Source organism: Triticum urartu, chromosome 3 (genome assembly GCF_003073215.2).
Source record: "Triticum urartu cultivar G1812 chromosome 3, Tu2.1, whole genome shotgun sequence".
Lineage (NCBI taxonomy): Eukaryota > Viridiplantae > Streptophyta > Magnoliopsida > Poales > Poaceae > Triticum > Triticum urartu.
In genome coordinates, this window is record NC_053024.1 from 342,100,664 (window position 1) to 342,122,243 (window position 21,580).

The 21,580-nt window shown below is 54.0% G+C and overlaps 1 protein-coding gene across 8 annotated transcripts in view; it reads right to left on the reverse strand.

The window, feature by feature from the left end:
* Positions 1 to 21,580, reverse strand: part of LOC125543954 (tetratricopeptide repeat protein 5-like) — a 45,112-nt gene that overhangs the window by 2,186 nt on the left and 21,346 nt on the right. For 5 of the 8 annotated variants that reach the window (XR_007299158.1, XM_048707467.1, XM_048707465.1 and 2 more), the window contains 5 exons: positions 20,523 to 20,617; positions 20,325 to 20,378; positions 20,080 to 20,235; positions 19,297 to 19,354; positions 19,089 to 19,203 (listed from right to left, as the gene is read on the reverse strand). Coding sequence is in view for 6 of the 8 variants with exons in the window: in XM_048707467.1 (XP_048563424.1) it covers positions 19,089 to 19,203; positions 19,297 to 19,354; positions 20,080 to 20,235; positions 20,325 to 20,378; positions 20,523 to 20,617 (478 nt within the window). In the remaining 2 variants the exon portion in view is untranslated. Of the gene's footprint in view, positions 1 to 18,607; positions 18,818 to 19,088; positions 19,204 to 19,296; positions 19,355 to 20,079; positions 20,236 to 20,324; positions 20,379 to 20,522; positions 20,618 to 21,580 lie in introns of all 8 variants that reach the window. The other 3 variants (XR_007299159.1, XM_048707468.1, XM_048707466.1) reach the window with 3 other exon arrangements.

Consider the following 21,580-nt stretch of genomic DNA (forward strand, 5'->3'; position numbering starts at 1 on the left):
ACTGTGTCGAATAGGAATAGACAAAGGAGGTGAAAATGCATCGAACCATCGATCCTATTCCTGTCCTCGTCTCCTCATTCGCCTCTCTCGTTTTCTCCTCCCTCTAGGAGTGGCGGCTAGGGTTACCGCGACCACCGTTGCCGCCGCCGCCGGCCCATTCCCCATCCCGTGATTCCTCTCCTTCTCCCTCGTCTGCCGCTGCCACCCACCACTCACCAGCGCCATTCCCAACAGCCACCGCCACCACCGGCGCCCCCACCCCTTCTCCCCTCCCCTCACGCTCTCCCCATCACCGGTGGCCTCCTCCTCGCACTAGATCGAGCAGCTGGTCCAGATCCGATGCAGGCTCAGATATGGTACACCCACAACGCTGCTTCAGCTTCGCCCCGTGTTGCATCTCCGCCTCCCAGCAGCACCACGATCTGGTCCTCCCCGTTCACGGCTATCGGCAGGAGGCGGAGCATGACGCTGCCAGCAGGAGAGGCGCCCTTCTGCGCGAGCGTGGCCACTTCTCCCCGGACGTCTACTTCGTCGAGGAGGTCATCACTGGATACGACAAGACCAACCTCTAAATGACATGGCTCCAGGTACGTGGTCTACACAGACGCACAAATCCCATACTTTTAGATTTCTCTGGTTTGCTTCAGATTTATTTATCGATATGTTGGATGCGTCGCAGGCAAATGCAATGTGGAGTCCGCAGGAGAGGAACACACGGCTGGAGAACAGTACATGGGGGATCTGGAACCTCGCGTCACCCACATCGACCAAGGCGGCCATCATGGTGAGTTCGACGGGAGCCGCGACACCGACGACATCCAGATCAAGCCCGGCTCCTCCTATATCTGGATCGACCGTTGCTCCCTCGATGACTACGACGACGAGCTATTGACATCATCAGCCAGAGGCGACGTCGTTGTTTTCCTTCTGGGACTCCAGAGTTCAGACGCCCATGGGCGTGGACTTGTGTGTGAGTGATCAGGAGCTCTACTCTTCTTGAATTTTTATTTGGTGCATTGGAGAGAGTTTTAGACATGCCAGGCGTCATGCCTGTCAAACTGGGTGAAGCGCTATGCACAAATTAAGATGCTCATGTTCCAGTGATTTGCTAGAAGCAGCACTAGCCAATTTTACATAGGTTTTCACTGCATCAAGATGTGATGACTTGAACCAAAACGCGAACAAAGCCAAAATGTGATGATACATGTTTTGCTTCGAGACCAGTCTTGCTGCTTAACTTGAAAAATACCTATATTTTGTCACAAACTAGATGGATTGAGTGATTCTTTGTTGGTGAAATGATCTGCCCAGATAATTAGATAGTGATAGTTAAAATTGTGTTGTGTTACTATTTTTGTTTTATCATGGGAAGAAGCCAAGCTTAGCAGGCGGGCAGAGGCATATGGTGTAGTCAGTTAAACCCAAATCTAATTTTGCTACATCAGTCTCCTAATCCACGTTTTCTAGAGTCGCCTGGTCCGCATTAACGCAGCCCACGCAAAAATTTGGCTGCTAAGACAACGATGTTCATGTACACAGGTCAAAGTAAGCCACAAACAAACCAGCCCAAAATAAGCCAAGGCAAAAGACCGCCACATGGCAAGGTGTGTACAGCGTCTGGATTCTTGGGTGGTTTTTGACTGAATGTTAGATGGTGCTACGTGCAAGATGTTGGCCTCTGAACTGACACTGGGTTTGCTTTTTCTGTCACGCTTTCTGCAGGATCTAGCACTGGTAATATCATGCAGGTGTTGGAAGTGTACCTGCCAATTTTGCTCGGATTGGTTGAAGAGGGTGAGTGATCGCTGCCATTTTTGGTTTTTTGCTGTTTTGGTTTTGATCCTCGGCAATTCTGTATATTTTCTCCTTTCATTTATCATGTAAAATGTGCAGGTAGTGAGTTCAGGCACAGTGTGCAGCTTGTATGGAGTATTCAAGAGGACAAGGTCGAGGTACTTGCTTGCCCATGTCAAGCTTTGACCAATATTTACTTCTGTCTTCAGCTCTAACATGGATCAAATTTTTGATTGCAGGAGGCGCTGTCTGAGCTGCATTTAATGGCCAGGATCTGCTTGCTGCAGGCCAACTCCCTGCTTCTTCCAAGGGCTTATGGCGAGGGTATAGCCCATGGGTCTCTGAAGGCAGCCTTACTAACTTACTATAAACTGAACTGCATGTAAACTCATGGTCTGGCAAGTTTATGCATTTATGAATTGGAGAATGTTCATCACCTGATGTGTGCTTCATGCCGATAACTAATGTATCATTTCTTGATAATGTACATAGAGAGCAAACGTGCCACGGTAGACGTTTTCTTGAAACCATCTGGCTACTTGAATTGCACGATCAAGTGCTCCGACATACACCATCAGAATTAAGGTAATCTACTCTTAAGCAGCTCGCCAGATAAGTTGAAGATTTTTCTTTCCACATTTTAAAATATAATTATCTCGTAGCTCTGAATCATTGTTTATTTTATACAACTGAAAAGGATGACCTCTTTGTGAAGTTGGTTTTGGAGTATGTACCTGAGAATGTCCATTGTGCTGTCAAGCATTACAACAAGATGAACCCACTAATCTATGTGAAGCTGTACACACACCAGGTAATATTTCTATATGTTCTTGGATGATTTTCTTTTTTGCATGGAACACATTTTATCTCAACGAGTATTCTGCTTTGAGTAATCGGGTTCCAATTCCGTATTCATCGATGAAAAATGGTGTGCTTGATCTGAGGACTATTAGTTGTACACCTTTAAACAGCCAGTTCTCTTCATGCTAGATTTGCAGTTTACTTGATAAAATTAGGAAAGACCGGTTATTTATGACTTGGCACTAGCTGGTTATCCCATTTTATTTTGGCATTTTAGCAGTGCCATTTTCCTGTTAAAATCTAGGCAACCTTTTCTAAATAGCATATTATCATGCAAAGGTTTTAAGAGCAATCCAGAATAGAGGTCCAACCCTTAATCATGGTTATATTTCCTTCTATGATCTTCCAAGTTTCATGGCATTTTTTGTGTTGTGCCTGTTCCAAGTTTCATGGTATTACTATTTTTGACATATGCAAGAACACCTTCACCAACTGATGTAGCAAAAAAAAGTATGTGGATGATATGTACTTTCTGAAAATAATTCCTTCTGTTCTGTTTTTTCATTATACATTGATTGCTATTTATGCTTCTTTAGCAGTGACATTATAGTCAATTTGCATTTTCTATCTTTTAGCTACACTGCCAAATCCAACGACTTTCATTTGTTCGTACCATTAGGCTGCAGGGAAATATTACTTTATGTAACATGCATGTTTTTTTTCTTAATCTGTTGTTGTTGCTACTCATTTCTGAAATTTTCTTGATGCAACTTCATTCGGATTTATGTGAATAAAAGCGTAAGGGGTTCAGTGGCAATGCTACAAAATAATTCCAGACGTGAGTATCTGGATCGCACTGCTGTTGGTCGTCTCATGTGCTTCGTACATCGGGCTTCTGACAGATCCAAGTCATGGCCTCATGGGGTCCCTTTCTTCAGCCAACTGAAACACTTCTTGTTAGCTTGTCTTTGCTTTTGGATTAATTGTAATGCATCATCTCACCCATTTATGATCCATGGGTGAGTCCTACATATGCCTATGATGGTTCTAACTCAAATAATATAGTTAGTTCTACTCAAATAATATAGTAGTATTTGTATGTTTGATCGATGCGCTAATAATAAATCCTAATGTTATAGCATACACACATATTAATGTACATAAGTGAGACTAGGACACATGACAGGAGATTGTGCCGACACAAGATAAGTGCGCACAAGCCTGCCTCAGGTGGCGCCACCAGGTGGCGCCCCATCCTCTAGTAGGAACAAAAGAGATGCAACAATCTTGTAGACTTTGTAAAGGAACAAAGTTGTATAGATTCACATACCTAACTCTATTGTGCTTTGACATCATAAAAAGGGTGCTGAATCTTATCGACAAATATTAAAGGGCACACAGCTGTGCAATGGATTTTTTTTCTATCTTTCTAGTTGAACAAAGATAATAGCTTCTTTAATCTATTCAGAAATACTATTTGGCTCTGACCATACTATATTATTTCCTCTAATTTGCAATTGGTTGCATAACAACTATTCTGGAATATTTCTGTACCACATTTGCTACCTTGAGCATACTATCTATTTGTGAATCTGTGTACTGCGCTTCAAAATTATGTAGTTGTATACGGATTTTGGCATAGCGATCTGAGACCTTGTTTTTTGGTCTTGTGCTTCAGCCTTTGGAACTTCTTGGCCCCTAAAAGCACACGCCCAAAGACACACACATTGCTTTTTGATGAGCATGTGAGAAGGACTTCTAAAAATTGCACTAGAAGCAAAAAAATAAACACTGATCTTGGTGCTTCCTAGTTGCCTCAATCCCTCCCTCTTCGTGCGCGCGGCCACAGGCCGAAGCTTCATCACATCATGTCCGATTATGACTCCACAAATAGGATAGATGATGAGCAATATCCGCCCATATCCGTCTATCTAGGTTTGTGGAACTATTTGTATAATTTCATATAGGATACTGAAGTGGAATAGGGCATTTTGGAGACCGAGCTCCATGGAGCCCTTTATTTTGAAAAATTCAAAATTCATAAATTTCAGTTTAAAAAAATCTGAAAAAAATTACACATGTATGCAAGGATGTAATGTGTATGTGTGAAAAAATTCAGGATGAAATACCTTGAATTGCGAGCTGCACAAAAAAAACAAAATCATGGACTTTAAAGATGAACAGTACATATGCTAAAAAGGCTCATATTTGTCTTTTTTGTGTAGCTCACATTTTATTGTATTTCGACCTAAAAATTTGCACACATATACATTATGTATCTAAGTATATGTGTATTTATTTTCAGAATTTTTTGAAACTGAAAAGTTTGAATTTTGAAGTTTTCAAATAAAGGCCTCCATGGAGCTCGGTCTCCGTTTGGCATTTTCGACTGAAGTGGAGCTAACTTGCTCAGCAATCCCTTGTGCCCGCCCCTTCGAAGACTCATCCAACCGGCTCCTGTACTCATGCCTTAGGTCATGTTGTACTTCTACATATTTGTCATGAGAACTTACTTTCAGAAGGTGCCCTCTTATTTTCTATGGATTATTTTGTTTGTTGTGTAACTTAAACTTGGATGTGTTACTTTCTTTTAGCTTGGAACAATTACTTCGTCTTGTAACATTCAACATAGAAAATCTCAGCATGTGATTGATGGTTGAATTCTTGTTGTTTTATATGCGCAGTTGTCTATCTATACTTATCATGTTTTATTGTGTGATTTGGTCATATGCATTTTGTTGATAGTCTAATTTGGATCTGGCTTGAGGGGTCGCCCAGATTATTTAGTTTTGGTGGTCAAGCTAATTGTTTGAGAATGCACACATGATTGCAAGTACAGAGGCTAGATGCAGCAGGCTGGACGTAACAGAATTGTGTGTTAGAGCTCACGCATGGAGAGAAAGAAGGAAAGAGGTCTGGTTTGGAAAACTGAAGTTGGAAAAGATTTTGCATAATCAGCTATTCTGCCAAAACAGAGCTAATATGGAGAGTCTACTAGTATTGGGCCCAGGCTGATGCTTTTACAGATATAGACGAATTAATTAAAGATTAGGAAAAGCCTTTTTGGCTTATATGCCAAGGAAACAGCACGTCAGGAGTCCTACTCCAATTTGCCAAAGGCCACGCATACCCTTATATATGTGGGTACATGGCCGATTGAAGAATCAATCGATCCTTTTACAACCTTACGTTACTTTTTCTCCTACATTCTTTTCTTTCCAGCACCTAGCCCATAGCTTCTGCCCAGCCCTAGCAACACTAGGGTTTGGCTAATCTTTGATGTTTTGTATTGAAAAATGGTCGGTGGAGAGATGTGCTCCCGCGACTCGCCCCCTGCGCCCTCGCTGCCGGCGCCCAGTTCCGCCGCCACCCCGGTCTCGCTCCCGCTACCCTTGGCCCCCGCCTCCCCCGCCTCGCCTTCCGGCCATGCCCCGGTGCTCCGTTGGGCGGACCTGGCCGAGCAGGAAGATGTGGCATCCGGCCTCCCGGTGGTGCGCCGCGACCCACCGGCCCAGCCTCCCGTGACTCAATGGGAGAGTGCGCTGTCGCCTCGACGCGGCAGCCCCCCGGACCTCTCGCGGTCGCGCCGGCCTGCCGGTGCTGTCCCCTGGACCCCGCCCCGACAAAAGCCCTCCTTGGGACCCCAGTCCGCTCGCCGCTGCCGCGCTCCGGCGTGGGGCGTTGCGGGGCGGTCCGACCAGGGAGGCGCCCGCGTCTTGTGGCGTTCCTCGTCAGCGTCTGCCCCCTCCAGCTCGGCCACTTGCCCCCATCGCAGCCCGGTCGCTCCGCCGGCGGGCTTCCCGATGCTCCGGCGTGTGTCCCCCTTCCGGCCTTTCATTGCCGCATTCGGCTCGTCGTCCTCCCGGCTCTCGCCCTACGTACCCCTCGACGGTCCAGGCCCGCCCTGTCTTCGGCTCCGGCACCGGCCGCGGCGGAGGTGGCGGCGCCGAGGGAAACCCTCGCGCCCAACCTCCTGCCTCGCTGGCTGGGCCGGTCACGACCTGGGCCGGGCTCCTCCTCGCAGGCCCCCACTCCCTCGCGGCTGGGCCTGTTCCCTGTGCCCACCCAGGAGACGGCCCACTCGGTCGGTTCGGCCATTTGGCTGCCTGCCGGCCTCCCCCGACACCCAATTCCGCCCCGTCCCCCTGCTCCCACCCCCGAAACCCTACCCGCCGTCGCCCTCGCCCCCTGCGCCCGCCGCCGGCCCTCCCGGCCTCCTTCCAGCCTCGCTCAAGGCTCCCACCATGCCGCGCGCATGGGGCGACGAGGGCTCGCGCCCCAAGCGTCGGGCGGACGATTCCCGTGGCCCCGCCCATCCATCCCCCGACCGTCACGAGGTCTGCCACGAGGCTGACCTCCGCCGCCAGTTGACCGCGCGCGACACCCGCCGGTCCCCTCACCGCTCCGACCGCCGTCCCCCTCCGCCTGCGGTCCGCCGCTCCCCCGCTCGTCGATCCCTGACCCGGGCTGACCGCCGGGACCGTTCACGGTCCCGCCAGCCCGTGTCGGCCGCTGACTGAAGATACCTGTCGGCATTCTGGGAACGGGGGTCCCCAGACTTGCCTGCCTGCGGCGTGACTCGAGTGGGGGCCTAGTGCGGCCCAGCTTCATCAGCTCAAGCTCAAGACCCTCACAAGGGGCCAAGCCTTGCGGGGCGGACGATAGGAGGCTTCCTCAGGACCAGCCTCATCAGGCAGGCTCGCGAGGAGGCGGAGAGATCAAGGCAGGGGCACCTCGCGAGGAGCTCGTGACGCAAGCCATGACGATCGAGATCAGGCGGGCGCCAGGCGGGCGTTGGCCTGCGCAGTGTCCTTGTTTCCCCTTCGGTGCAAAGGGAACAAGCACAGTCCAAGGCATTGGGCAAAGGTTACCATTCCGGTGCAACGAGACCAAGACCAGCAGAGCGGCAGGACGGAGGTCACCGTGGAGCCCAAGACGGCGTCATCACCAGTGCTTTTGGCAGCCGAAGACCACCTTTGGTCAGAATAACTTGTACTAGATGTTCCTCTTCAAAATGGCCAATTGTTGGCGCCCTTCCCGCTCATTATTTGGGAAGAGGACCAGGGCCTCTATAAATAGGACTAGCCCCCGAATAGAAAGAAGAGGGCAAGAAAGAGAAAGAAAGAGAGAAGAGAAAGAGAGAGAGAGATCCGGACCAAGTAGAACACACTGCACCAGCTCAAGAACACCTCTCGTGAGGCCGTTCTTCCCCCTATATTGTTCATCATCAGCCCCTGAGACAATCCACCACACCACACACTGGAGTAGGGTATTACACCACATCAGTGGCCCGGACCAGTATAAACCCCGTGTCCTTTGTGTGTTCTTCTTTCCAGCCTAGATTTCTTGCGAGCCATAGAAGCGCGAGTCGGTAGGGAAGGATATCCGTGCGCACCCCAAAGTTCGAACCTTAAGAGTCTGCCGGAACCCGAAATCCGACATTTGGCGTGCCAGGTAGGGGGGCGCCAGAATCCTTCTTCCTCCGTGTCGCGTTTTGTCGCCTCGCCGTTCAAATGTCAAATGACCCGGCTGCCAACGCCGACCGCTGGGCAGCGTGGCCCGCCCACGCCGTGTCGCCCACTCAGGGCGACCTCAACCTTGCGCCTCAGGCAGCCCGCGCTCCGCAGGGCTCTGCGAGGCGCGGGCGACGCAGCCAGTCGCCGCCTGCCCTCACACCACGGTAGGTGCGGGCCGCAACAAGGGCCTCAAACCACGCCGCGGCCATAGCGCCGCACACTCGACGGGAACAGGCGAACTCCAGGGCCGCGCTCACGGTGGCCCGAGAGTTGCTACGGTGCCGGCTGCTGGAGGGCGGCCGCGACGTGTTGTTAGAGCGAGTAGCCGAGCTCCTGGACGCCGCCGCCTCAGGAGCAACTCCTTTCTGCGTCCAGCTGCCGCCCCAGATCCAAGGCGGGCCGTATGGCGGCATTATACGTGCTCACGCAACTTCAAGCGGACTCCAGGGCCTGTTCAACGCCAACGCCTCCGTCGACACCGGGCGACAAGTCGCGCCGGCCCCATCTCCGGTCAACGAAGGGGTGCACGCCGCGGCCTTCGGCTTCGGCGGACCGTCGCGCCATCACCCCAAGACGACGCTCCAAGCCGGACTGCGTGGCATGCGGGGCGCTACGGCGAGGCCCACGAGGCGGTGGCCCCAGAAGCTTATGTGCCCCGCATGGTGGATCAGGGGTGCGCACTGGAAGAAGATCATGGCTCATTCCTCGGGCCGGGCTGGGGCGAGGAGGCACCAAAAGCTGAGCTCTTTCAGGAACCCCAAGAGAGCCTCGACAACCGCACCGGCGACAGCAACTATCGGGTACCACTCATTCCTCAGGAGCAAGCTTATGCTAACCATGGGTCGCAGGAGATACAAGTCGCCGCAGCAGATGGCTGCCCCAATGCTGCAGCCTCCTATCCCTCAGGAGGAGGGCGCAGGGGGCTGCAGGAGAGGGGCCGAGATCCGGGTTCGCCCCCGCGGCGGTCGGAGCAGGCGCTCTCAGGAGGTAGGCCCTCTGCCGGGGAGGTGCCCCAGGGCCTCCCGTGGTCGTCGGGGGAACCGCTGGCGACCGCTCTACCCCATTGGCGTCGTCCTTGGTCTCCGGTCGCCGTCAATGGCGGTAGAGTGAGGTGCAAGGCGGGGCCCTCGTCAGGCGATATGAAGCAAGGCCGGTACCTGTGAAGAAGGCCCAGTGCCTGTGAAGCTCGCCGCCCGTGACACTCTTACGTAATAATGAGTGGGGCTGTACATGCCCCGGAGTCTCCGGAGAGCCGCCCTCGGGCCTCGGGGGCTCCCGCCCACGCCCAATGGCAGCACTTAGCTCCGCGCTGGTGAGAAGACGTCGAAGACTAGACTAGGTGCCGAACGCGGCCTTTTGTTTTTCACTTCTTCCTTGTTGACAAGTTTCTTCGGTTTGGATTTAAGTTGGATTTGAACTCGAGACTTGCGTGTGTTTGGGGAAGGGGTGTTTAGTCTCGTTCGAGCAATCTCGATTTCGGCTTTGCGTCCAAAGTTAGCGTCGGCTGCCCCCCCCCCTCACGAGCCCCTCACGAGCCGGGCCGGGCCAGGCACGTCTACAGACGGGACCGCTGTCACCACACCCTCTCCGGAGGTTCTCATCGCAGGATCAACAGGATAATCAGAAGACACTCGAGGCGCGACGGCCCCCGTAGGCCCGCTCGGGACTCGTCTGAGTCGAAAGGTAAACAAGTCAGCTGACCCATCACCGGGCTAGCAGCTAAGCTCACACGCAACTTTATGTTTACCAGGGTACTGATCGCAAACCTTTACATGAGGGGCCTCCCCTCCCAAAATGCTCTTACATTTTTCAGGGCCGAGCCCGAACCTTCTTCATGCATGTAAACGGCAGCGACATACGGTCAGTCGGACATATCACTCACCGCGTCTTCTGGGGCACCCCCGAAGGAATCACTGGCGTCGCTGACATCGTCGCCGCCACCGCCAACACCTCCGACAGCGCCAGGCTCGTCCACAACGCCGCCTTCATTGGCGGCCACGATCACGCCGTCATCGTCAGACGCAAAGGCCCTGACGAGGGCGTCCACATTGTCCTCCACCCATTGCACCAGGTCACCCCGGACGGCTATGGGCACGGGTGCGATGGCAGCGTCAAAGTCGAAGTGGGGGTCCCTGCCCTGCAGATAGCTGAAGACACAGGAGAAGGCACGCCCGAGCAAGGCTCGGCTCCTCTCTTGGACAAGCCAACGGGACCTCTCGGAGCGGTTCTTCAGAAGCGTCACCACGTCGGTGAAAAACTGGAGGTTGCCGGCGTAGCTGGCCTCATGAGGCTCCTTAGCGGCCGCCTCGTAAATGTTGCCCAAATCTGTGTTAGCCCTCTCCCTAAGCGTTCGAAGCATGAGGGCATGCACGTGTTCCAGAACCCGCCGCTGACGGATCTCGTCCTCATTCCGCCGCGCGATGGCCTCGGCGTCATCAACCCTCTGTTGGAGAAGAAGCAGCTTGGCCCGGGAAGAGGCTAGCTCCGCCTGCGCTATGCCAAGGGCTGCTGCGGATGAGTCCGCACGCCGCGTCACTTCAGCCAGTCTGGCCCTGAGGGCCGCAGTCCTACCCTCAGCCTCGGCCCTGATCAGCCCCAACCTCGCTTCGTATTCGCGCTCGAAGGCCGAGCGAGCTTCCGCCACGCGGCGGTCGACCTCTTCCTGGGCCCGGACTTCGCGCGCAGCAACGTCATCCTCCGCCTGAGCCACCAGGTGCTCCCTCGTCTCCAACCGCTCAAGGTCAAGATTGCGCTCGGCGGCCTCCAGCGTTAGCGCCTCCTCGCGCTTCAGCAGCTCCGCCCGGTCGACGGAGGCCCCCTTAAGCGACTCAAGGGCCGCCTGACGCAGTTCCACTTGCTGCTCCAGGCTTGGAGCTCCGATGCGTGCTCCTCCGCATCTCTGCGCCGACGGTCTGCTTCCCGAGCCTCCTCGACGGCCTGGGAGCAGGCCTCCCGCGAAGCCACCAGCGACGCTTCAGCCTTCGCGTTGTCAAGATCACGTTGGTGACGCGCGAGGGCGACGGCTACCTTCAGTTTGCGCCTCTCCTCAGCAAGGCGCAAACCTTCGGCCTCAAGGCGCGCATCCTCGCCAGCAAGCTCTGCCCCGATCCGGCTCACCGCATCCGCCGCCCCCTGAAGGAACTCTTGGCGAAGGGCACGACGCTCCCGAGCACGCCTGAGCACGTCTTCCGCATCACCCTCTTCCACCAAAGTATGCGGAGGGCCCCGAGGCGGCATGCCCCCTCCCGGCGCGGGGCTGGGGGCTGGCGCCCTAGCCATCGCCGAATGGACCCCTCTGGAAATCCAGCCTAGCGTCGGTCCACCCACGGAGGAGGAGCTGAAGGCAGACTTCAACCATTCACCATCTATGATCAGAGAACGAACGCGGGGCAAGCCAGATGTGCCCCAGGAGGATTCATGAAGAAAGGACAGCGGGCGCGTAGGCTCAAGGTGCCCGGTGGAACGGACCACTCCACCGATCGGTCCAGCGGCGGGGGTGCCGCTCGAGCTCGGCGCGCCCAGAGCCAGCGGAGAAGGCGAAGCTTTGGGGGCTGGCTCCCGGGCCGACTCGGCAAATTTGGCAGGACGGGGCCTGAAAGGCCACAATCAGCCGCAGGGATAGTAAAGTAATGAGCAGAGAAAGAAGAGGACTTACTCGTCCATGGCAAAGTACTTCCTGCGCTTCAACAAGCGGCAAGGGCGGTCGTCGCCACCCAAGGCCTCCTTCCGCTTGCGGAGGGCCTCGAAATCTACACGAAACCGACCTAAGCGCCCGACGCAGGGGTCAGCCTGGGGCGTGGAAGAAGCGTCAAGATGATCGGCGCCGAAGGAGCCGGCATGGGGGACGCCATCAGGCGTCGCTTCGCGAGGAACGGCCGGGGCCTCGGGAGCCCCGGCCTCAAGAGCCGAGGGCCGCAACTCCGCGCCAGCTGCCGCTCCAGGGCGGACCTCGGGAGGCGCCGCCTTCAGGGCTTCTCGCGGCATCGGCGCCTCGACATCAGTCGCCTCAGCTCCCGCGGCTGGGTTCTCGCGGGGCCCCGTGAAGCCAGCCGGGCACAGCCCCCGTCGAAGCTGGGCATCTGCCTCACAAAATCGGCCCTGCCAGAGCAAAGATACAAAAGGGCACCATCACGCCGAAGGCTGCTTGGGGAAGGATCGCCAGTCAAGACCCTTAGTACCGTCCGCAGCACTTCAGGCGCCAAGTCCTCCTCCTGAAGTCGCATGCGGTCTCTGTGCCCCGCAAAGTCTCACATCCGATAAGAGTGGCGCTGGAGAGGAGCAATGCGGCATTGGAGGAACTCCTTCACCACCTTGGGTGCAGTCACATTGAGCGCCCTCAAAATCTGGAAGCGGCACCAGACGAAGGCGAGCCGAGGGCTCGCGAGCATCTCATGGTCCCAGCCCGAGTGGAGAACAGCAGGCGAGGTCGAGTGCGAGAGCAGAGGGTTGGGCACTCCGACGTCCACATACAGCCACCGCTCTCTGAACCTGGCCTCAGAAGGAGGAAGGCCGAAGTCGATCCCTGAAGCGGCCGTCTCTGGCACGGCGAAGAAGCCCACACACCCTGAGCACTGAGTGGGGTCGCTCAAGCGCAAAGAAAAGAAGTGGCGCAGCAGGGCAACGGAAGGAGGAATGCCTCGCAAACAAAAGCAAAGACAGCCAGAAGGGTAATGGACTCAGGCCCGAGGTGCATCATGCAGATCTGATAATGGGAGAGCACCGCATTGAAGAAAGTGGAAAAGGGGGGAACCAGACCCGCCCACAGGGCATCGATGAAGAATCGGACCTCCGTGACGATCCTATCAAGGGAGGTATGGGACGCAGGCCAGACTGTGGTCCTGCCGCACTCGTTGAAGATAGTGGCAAGGGCAGAGCGGACCTTGTTCAAGGCTTCTGGATTGAGTATGATCGACCGATCAACGGCGGGGGCCGTCACCGGAGGTGAGCGGGGCGAAGGCGCGGGCTTCTTCCCCTTTCCTTTCTTTGTTGGCGCCATGGCGATGGAAAGAGGGAAGAGCTCGAGCCGGATTGGCGGCAGAGGTTGGAGCTCGAAGAAGAAGGAAAGGTAGGAGGCGAGCGAGCAGCGGAAAGGGGAACAACTGTGTGCAACTACAGGTCCGCTTAGCCGGGCGCGTAACAAGGCGTCGTGGGGAAGCGCAGATGCCCGCGTCCAACCAATCGCCACGCGGCGCCCAAGGCCGCAGGCTATTGGGGCCCGCGGCGCTTCGCGCTTGCCCCTTTGCTTCTCTGCTAAGCCAAACCCGGGCACGCCTTGGGCCCGAGGGCTACTGTCAGCGTTCTGGGAACGGGGGTCCCCAGACTTGCCTGCCTGCGGCCTGCGGCGTGGCTCGAGTGGGGGGCCAGTGCGGCCCAGCTTCATCAGCTCAAGCTCAAGACCCTCACAAGGGGCCAAGCCTTGCGGGGCGGACGACAGAAGGCTTCCTCAGGAGCAGCCTCATCAGGCAGGCTCGCGAGAAGGCGTAGAGATCAAGGCAGGGGCACCTTGCGAGGAGCCCGTGACGCAAGCCATGACGATCGAGATCAGGCGGGTGCCAGGCGGGCGCCGGCCTGCGCAGTGTCCTTGTTTCCCCTTCGGTGCAAAGGGAACAAGCACGGTCCAAGGCATCGGGCAAAGGTTACTATTCCGGTGCAACGAGACCAAGACCAGCAGAGCGGCAGGACGGAGGTCACCGTGGAGCCCAAGACGGCGTCATCACCAGTGCTTTTGGCAGCCGAAGACCACCTTTAGTCAGGATAACTTGTACTAGATGTTCCCCTTCAAAATGGCCAATTATTGGCGCCCTTCCCGCTCATTATTTGGGAAGAGGACCAGGACCTCTATAAATAGGACTAGTCACCGAAGAGAAAGAAGAGGGAAAGAAAGAGAAAGAAAGAGAGAAGAGAAAGAGAGAGAGATCCGGACCAAGTAGAACACACTGCACCAGCTCAAGAACACCTCTCGCGAGGCCGTTCTTCCCCCTGTATTGTTCATCATCAGCCCCTGAGGCAATCCACCACACCACACACTGGAGTAGGGTATTACACCACATCGGTGGCCTGAACCAGTATAAACCTCGTGTCCTTTGTGTGTTCTTCTTTCCAGCCTAGATTTCTTGCGAGCCATAGAAGCGCGAGTCGGTAGGGAAAGGATCTTCGTGCGCACCCCAGAGTTCGAACCTTAAGGGTTTGCCGAAACCCGAAATCCGACAATAACAGCGCCGCCGCTCCCCCTCGCCCCTCCGTCGTCGGGAGGACGACCGCTCTCCGGCCCGCGGTGGCCGCTCCCGCTCCCCGGCACACCCCCACCCCCCGCCCACCAACTTTGACTCGCGCCGCTACCAGCCGCCCCGCGGCGAACCGAGTTTCCCGCCGGGCGCTACCGGTGCCGGCCAGGGCAAGCAAGGCCCCAAGCGCAAGAAGCGTGGGCTCGGCCGTGTCAACGGCCCAGCCTTGGCCGCAGCTCCTCCACGCAACCCGTCGGCTCCCCCGCTTCGTCCACTTTGCTTCCTGATGACCAAGCCACCGACCTCGTCAAGTGCTTCAACTGCGGCATCGTTGGGCACTCCCAGGTGGCGTGCACGCGCCCCCAGTGCTGCTACGTGTGCTTGGACCCTGACCACCCGGCTGCCCTCTGTCCCGACCGGCCGGTGTCGGAGGAGCTGATGATGTACGGGCACGGGATCGAGGGCCTCGGCTACTTTCACATCGAGGTCCCAGCATCCTCCCGCTCTCGCCCTCGCTCCTTGCGATTGTCTCTGTGAAGGACGGGGTGGCATCCCCTGAAATGATCGAGGCGGAGCTGAACCACCTATAGCACTGCTCCTAGGACTGGCAGGTCACTCTACTGGCTAGCAACCAGTTCTCGATGGTGTTCCCCGACGCCATCAGCCACGGCTACGGCACCCGCAGCGGCGACATCACCCTTGCGCTGAACAAGCTCGTGGTGGACATCTCGGTGCCGGTCCGGGACCCCTTAGCTGTGGTCGTCCTGGACACGGCATGGATCCTCATCGGCGGCCTTCCCGACATCACGCGTTCGGAGCGGGTCATTCGGAACATGTCCCACATCCTGACAAGGTGGTGGTGGTAGACAAGCTCTCCCTCCGTAAGGAGGAGGTGCGGGTCAAGGTTAAATCCCTTCACTCGTCCAAGCTTCGTGCCACAATCCGGGTCTTCTTCAACGACCAGGGCTTCGACCTCCGGATCTCCCCCGAGCCTCCCAACCACATTGGCCGCCCCCGCATCCCCGACGACAGCCTCTTGGGGGGCGGCCACGGCGGTGGTGGGAGCCATCGCAGCGATCGTGGCCCCCGGCACAGCCACCACTCCGGCTCCGAGGAGGACGATGAGGAGTATGAAGACAGTCCCCACCGCGAGCCGCCCTCCCGCTTCGACTACCAGGGATGGCGTAGGGACCGGCCGCCACTGCTCGGCCCACTGCTTCCCGCTGATGGCAGCGACGCCTCTGACGCCAGCCTCAAGGTCTTCCCTGCTTCGTCCCCGCGCTCCCCAGTCGGTGACCTTCCTGACCTATCCACTGTGCTCTCGGTCGGGCCCGGCTCGGCGCCTCCCGTCCTGCTGCTTCCGGAGGCGCCAGCACCGCCCGAGGCGTAAGGGTGCGTTCGGATTCGGGACACCCCACTCCCTCCCGCGCACCTCTCTGGCCCCGACGGACTGGGTACCCTCCCGGAGGAGTCCGACCCTCCTCCACCTGTTCTGTCCTCGCCTGTGGTTCCTGCTCTGCTCGAGATGGGAGGGTGCGACTGGGAACCACCACCCGCGCCCCCTCGCACCGCTCTGGACTTGTCGGACCATGAGGTGACTGATCCCCCTCCTGGCTCCGATGGGACCCCGACCCCGACTCCGACACCGCTGGTCCTAGTCTCTGTCAGGCCTGCATCTCCGCCCGCTCCGCCTTCGTGCTCCCTGGGTCTCACCCGAGGTGGGGAGTCGGCGGTGGTGACCACTCCGGTGGCCACTCCCCCACTCCCGCCTCGAGCCACGGCCTACTCTCGGAGGGGCAGATCGACCTCGTCCCCGGTGACGTCCTCCCGTCGCAGTGCCCGGATCGAGGCCCAGGCCGGTGGGTAGCCCAGCCCTGCCTATCCCCGAGCGGGCAAAGCTCCGGGCCGCTGCCCGGAACCTTGAGCCAGGTACTCCGTCCATCCCTGCTACTACTGCTACGTGTTCGTTTTCTGCTCTTGAGTCCGCCCCGCTCGGTCACCTCGCGAAGGTGGCCGCGGATTCGGCTATCGTGTTCCAGGGCAAAGTCGCCCCCCTGTTAGTTCAGATTGAGGCGATTCGCGCGCGGGAGATCCTCGACGGGCGTCTTGCAGAGACCCGTGCCCATCTGCTGGCCGCTTCGGGTGCTTCTTCTGGAGCTACCCCGCACATCCCACCACCTGCCGTGGCAGATCCGGTGGTGATCCGGGGCCGTACCCGTTCCCGCACCGCAGCCCTCCGCGCTCAGAGCGCGTCACGTGTCTTGGGGTCAAGTAGCCCCCCGATGGATGCGTGATGCGGACCCTCTTCTGGAACGTCCGCAGTTTCGGCCAAGATGGCCGACGCCGCCAATTAATAGAATACATGCGAACCGAGCGAATTGACATCGTAGCCATCCAAGAAACAATGCGGATGGAATTCTCCCTGTTGGAGCTCGAGCATCTGAGCTCCAACCTATTTGCTTGGCACTGGCTCCCTTCTAGTGGGAGCACAGGTCACTCGGGTGGCATCCTCCTTGGGGTGAAGGATGCCACCTTTGAGGTAGGTAGCATGGATCGCAGCGAGTTCTTTGTCAGCATGGAGGTATTTGAGCGAGCCCTAAACTTCAAATGGGAGATAATTGCGGTCTATGGTCCTGCCGACCATCACCGCTCTGAGGCTTTCCTCGCTGAGCTTCAGAGGAAGGTGGCGGCCGCTCAGCTACCGGTTGTAGTGGGCGGCGACTTCAACCTCATCCGGTCGGAGGAAGACGAGCAATAATTTGGTCAACTTCCCTCGGATGCAGATGTTCAATGACTGCATCGCCGACATGGGCCTTCGTGAGCTCGATAGAGTTGGGGCCAGGTTCACCTGGACCAACCGACAGGTGGAGCCGACCCGGTCTGTTCTTGACAGGGTCTTCGCCTCCCCTGAGTGGGACATTCGCTGCCCCCTAGCTTCACTCCGGGCGATCACGCGGATTGGCTCCGATCACGTGCCTCTCCTCCTATCTTCGGAGAACGAGCGGCCACCACTTCCGCCCCGCTTCCGCTTCGAGACCTTCTGGTTGCGCCAACCGGGGTTTGCTTCAACGGTGGCCGCTCGGTGGCGCGAGGCGCGTGATGCCCCCCATCGCGCCTTATCGGTCGTTGACTCCTGGCACTTCTGTGCTAAGCGGTCACGGCAATTCATGAAAGGATGTGGGGCTAACGTGGGTCGTGACATTCACGAGCGTAAGAAAGCCCTCCTGGAGGCATCCAGGCCCTCGATTTGCAGGCCGACTCCGCAGGCCTTTCTACTGACGAGTGGATGCTTAAGTACGACTTGGAGGACCAGCTCACGGTCATTCACACGGATGAGGAGGCCTACTGGCGCTTGCGAGGTACGCAGAATTGGGTCCTCAAGGGGATGCCAATACCGCCTACTTCCAAGCCATTGCCAACGGTGATAAGGCTCGACTAGATGTGAGTCGTTCGTCGGCCCATTCTTTCACGATACTGGCAGCAACACAAGAAATTCCAATCAAGCAAAGATGCAAGACCGTAAGATCAAAAACTAGCGTTGAGTAGATTAGATCGACTCCACGTGCAAGAGCAACAAAATCCCAATGAATCGGCAACGAAGACAATATTTGGTGTCCCTCGACATGGGACGTTTCCTGACTATTATTGAACTCACGATGAAACAAAACTTCACCCTTTACACGGCCAGATCGGCCAGTATTTAAAGAGCACGCAGGCTCTAGTTCCTAAACCGGTTGGTATGTGTACTATTTCCTGATGTTGGTATGTGTACGGAATAATTTCTGAGGGTGTGCAGTAACCGGTTTCAGAGTTCAGGGTTGAGTCTTAAACAAAGCAGTAACTTGAGGGTTAAAAGGTGGACTTCTCTCTTCTAAATATAGCTTGTTCTAACCAGAGGTGGCTCTGACAGGGCCTACACATAGCAACATAGGAGGGGCAGCCACAGCATGTGTGTTGCTCACAGGTGGAGAGGCGTGGTGGTGCAGAGACATGCAGGACACAGGTGGTGGCGGTGGAGGAGGCATGGGGAGGTTGTCACAAAAAATAAAAAACCTAGGTGGCAAGGTGGGTGTGTGGAAAGGCTCCAGCCAAAGTTCCACAAGTAGTGGTGGAATGGGTGTGGGCTCGGTGTTAAGTGCGGGGCTCAGAACAGAGCACTATGTACTGCATTGTATACAGCTGCAAACTCCTGTCAGTTTTGAATCTGTACTGCTCTTTATATGAATTTTAGGGTTACACATTTTGCCAAGAAAGAGCATAACTGCCACCTACCGTGGGGATGGCCTTGGGACCATGTGGATTATTGTGGCGACCAAATAGCATGATGCAGCACAGTGAGTCGCAGTGCATCGACAGTATTGATTTATACTAGTGCAAATCCTGCTCCTCATCTTTACTATTAAGCAGAAGTTCTTAGCTGTATTTAATCTCACTTATGAGGTGGAGGATCAGCATATGTGGACACCATCTTCTTCGGGAGACCTAACGACCAAATCAGCGTATCGTCATTTCTAGTTACACTAGTACAAAGAGCTCAAAATCCGTACAAACTAGATGATGCATCATAGAGTAATTTCTGTACTGAAGCTGCTGGTACAGCAGACTGTTCAAGCATACACAATAAAAATTCATGTTTTATTTTTTTAGATAATTCCAAATGTTCTGAAACAACGCAGTATGATGATAACAAAAATCAAGTTATAATGGAGCAAGCATAAGAAACTTATTGAATTTAAGGACTGAGAAAACTTACAGTGGAGCATCATCGTCATGTCTTATCCAAAGAACCACTTTACACACAACAGCAACTGTCTTGTTCAAACCTCCTGATAGGATGCTTATGGTTGCTTTCTTGTGGAATAACTTGACTATGATGGCATAGAGGGAGAAGTTAAACAACAGTAGAACAATTTTAACACAGTATACAACTTCAATGTTTGCAGTGCCAAAAAGAGTATTACAATTGACTTCATTCAGAGATGACACCAATGATGCTGATCTCTTGGGTCGTAGTCGTCCCTGTGAAAGAAGTCATAGGTAGAAACTTTTGCACCAACAAACAAAAAATAGTTTTGAAAACCACAATAATGGTGTGCTTTAAGTCATTGCATTAGCATCGGAAATAGTTGGGCGAATAAAATTTGAATCGTGGAAAGCATGTGTGCCACTTAGGGCTGTTAATGGTTTGGGCTCAAACCATGAACCAAACCCAGACTAAACTTCCTTCGCAGTTTTCTAGGACCAAGGTCAAGGTCGTGTCAGAACCACTGAACCCATCTCTATCCAGGTGATCAGCCCGCTAATCAGTGGCACCACGGACCTTGTCCGCCACGACAGCGGCAGCTACCAATCTCCTCCACCACAGCCTCAAGGGATGATTCCTTAGACTGGTGACTTTGCCATTGCTGCAGTTGCCACTGTAAGATCTTGTTCCATTGTCGCATTCGCCACGGTGAACGCAAAGATGTGTTGCTAACACTTAAAAGGTATGAGTTATGGGCAAGCTGAAACTATAAACCTGACAAGAGCACTCTCACACTAAAACTGAGCATGGAATTGATGTTGTAACAAATGTTATCGTATCATTTCATCTAGGTTGTACTGAATCCCATGAAAAAATTTAACTTCTACATACATGCATAACCATTAAGTAGCATCACACGATCGAGACTAAAGCTCAAACGAGACCAATGAGACAATTCTGTTAGTTCATGTCCAGTGCTGCAGTTTGCAAGTGCACTTACTATAGTTACAGAAGGTACCTTCGTTGCATTCTCTAACTTATCAAGGAGATTGATGATCTTCTGAACTTCTATGTCAGCCCTGAGAGCAGGATCTTTTAACGCAGCAGCTTCAAATCCGCGAAGGGCACTTTCATAGTTCTCTAAGTATTTGTAAGCCTGGAAGGAACCAAAAATATTATGGAAATGGAAAGTATTGGTGGAATTTTTAGCTGACTCTGCTACCCATTAAAGATCTGGCTACTCACTGTGGCACAATTATAGTAGAGGTCTGGATTTAGTTTCATAGTTTCATCCTTCTCCTGAAACAATTTATTGAAACAACATAATACATGCTTTACATTTTGAAAGAATGGAAATCGATATAAAAAAATCCATCTCATAATTTAAGAAATTACAATTTGCAAACTAATAAGATGCGCAGAAGTATGACATGCACAACTTACAGCATTTTGATATGCTTTGATCGAATGATGAAGCCTAGCTTTGTCCCAGGCTCCGCTCGCAAAGAAGCTTGTGAGGTATGCATTACCCAGATTATCTATATACAGAAAAAGGCAAGTGAACGGTTGTTGAAATGGTAACCTTGCTGAAAAAACTGAAATTACATCTCAGAATAGTCAGTAGAAGTTGTTTCAGCAAGACAATCATTGGTCATTACATAATGCTAGCCTAAACAAGCGGAGGAAAAAACAGATTTAATGTACTCATAAAGCAAAAGAATAATTTATCTTTTGTTTCTTTTGATACTACTAGTGACCCTGCCTTGTTAGCTCCCTTTTTCTCGAACGACCTGTTAGCTGTTTTCATATATATAACTTCTAGTAATGCCAGGAACAGAAACCTTTCGCATTTAAATGTGGGCTGAGTACCACTTCGGCTGCGTTTGTCATTGCAGTTAGTTGAAACTATCTTTTGTTTAGAAAGAATTATTTCAGCACAATATAGTTCAGCAACCACAAACTAAGCCATCATCTAGAAGTGGCGCCTAACTTAAAGAAACTATTCATATGGAATATTCACATATGGCATAATTTGTCCGAGGAGAGATGATTGAGAGAAGGAATATTAGTATTAGCATTGGGGGGTGTTAAGGAGTATTAGTATTGGTCTATTGAGTCTGTATTAGTCCCTTGTCCTTCATGTCTTGTGTAATATATTATACATTATGCCCCTTGGGCTATGCAATAGAGATAAGTTGCATCCATAACAACCCCTACTACTTCCACAGCCAAAGCACCTTCCACTTCTGCTTCTCGGTAGTGGTGCATAATTCTCCTTTACCAGTGCTGCTCTTGCACAGAAAATCAAGGAGTAGCTACCCTTCCTTCCCGCCGAGAAGGTCTCGAGGGTTGTGGTGTCGGGCAAGTTTCACTCTGCGAGCACTCAAGTCAAACCTCTTGCCAAGGACGTGAAAGCCATCAAGGCACGGATAGAGTATGATGAAGCTGCCATGCGATCTAGCGATGATCATGAGCATGATGACATCATGACAGTGACCTGC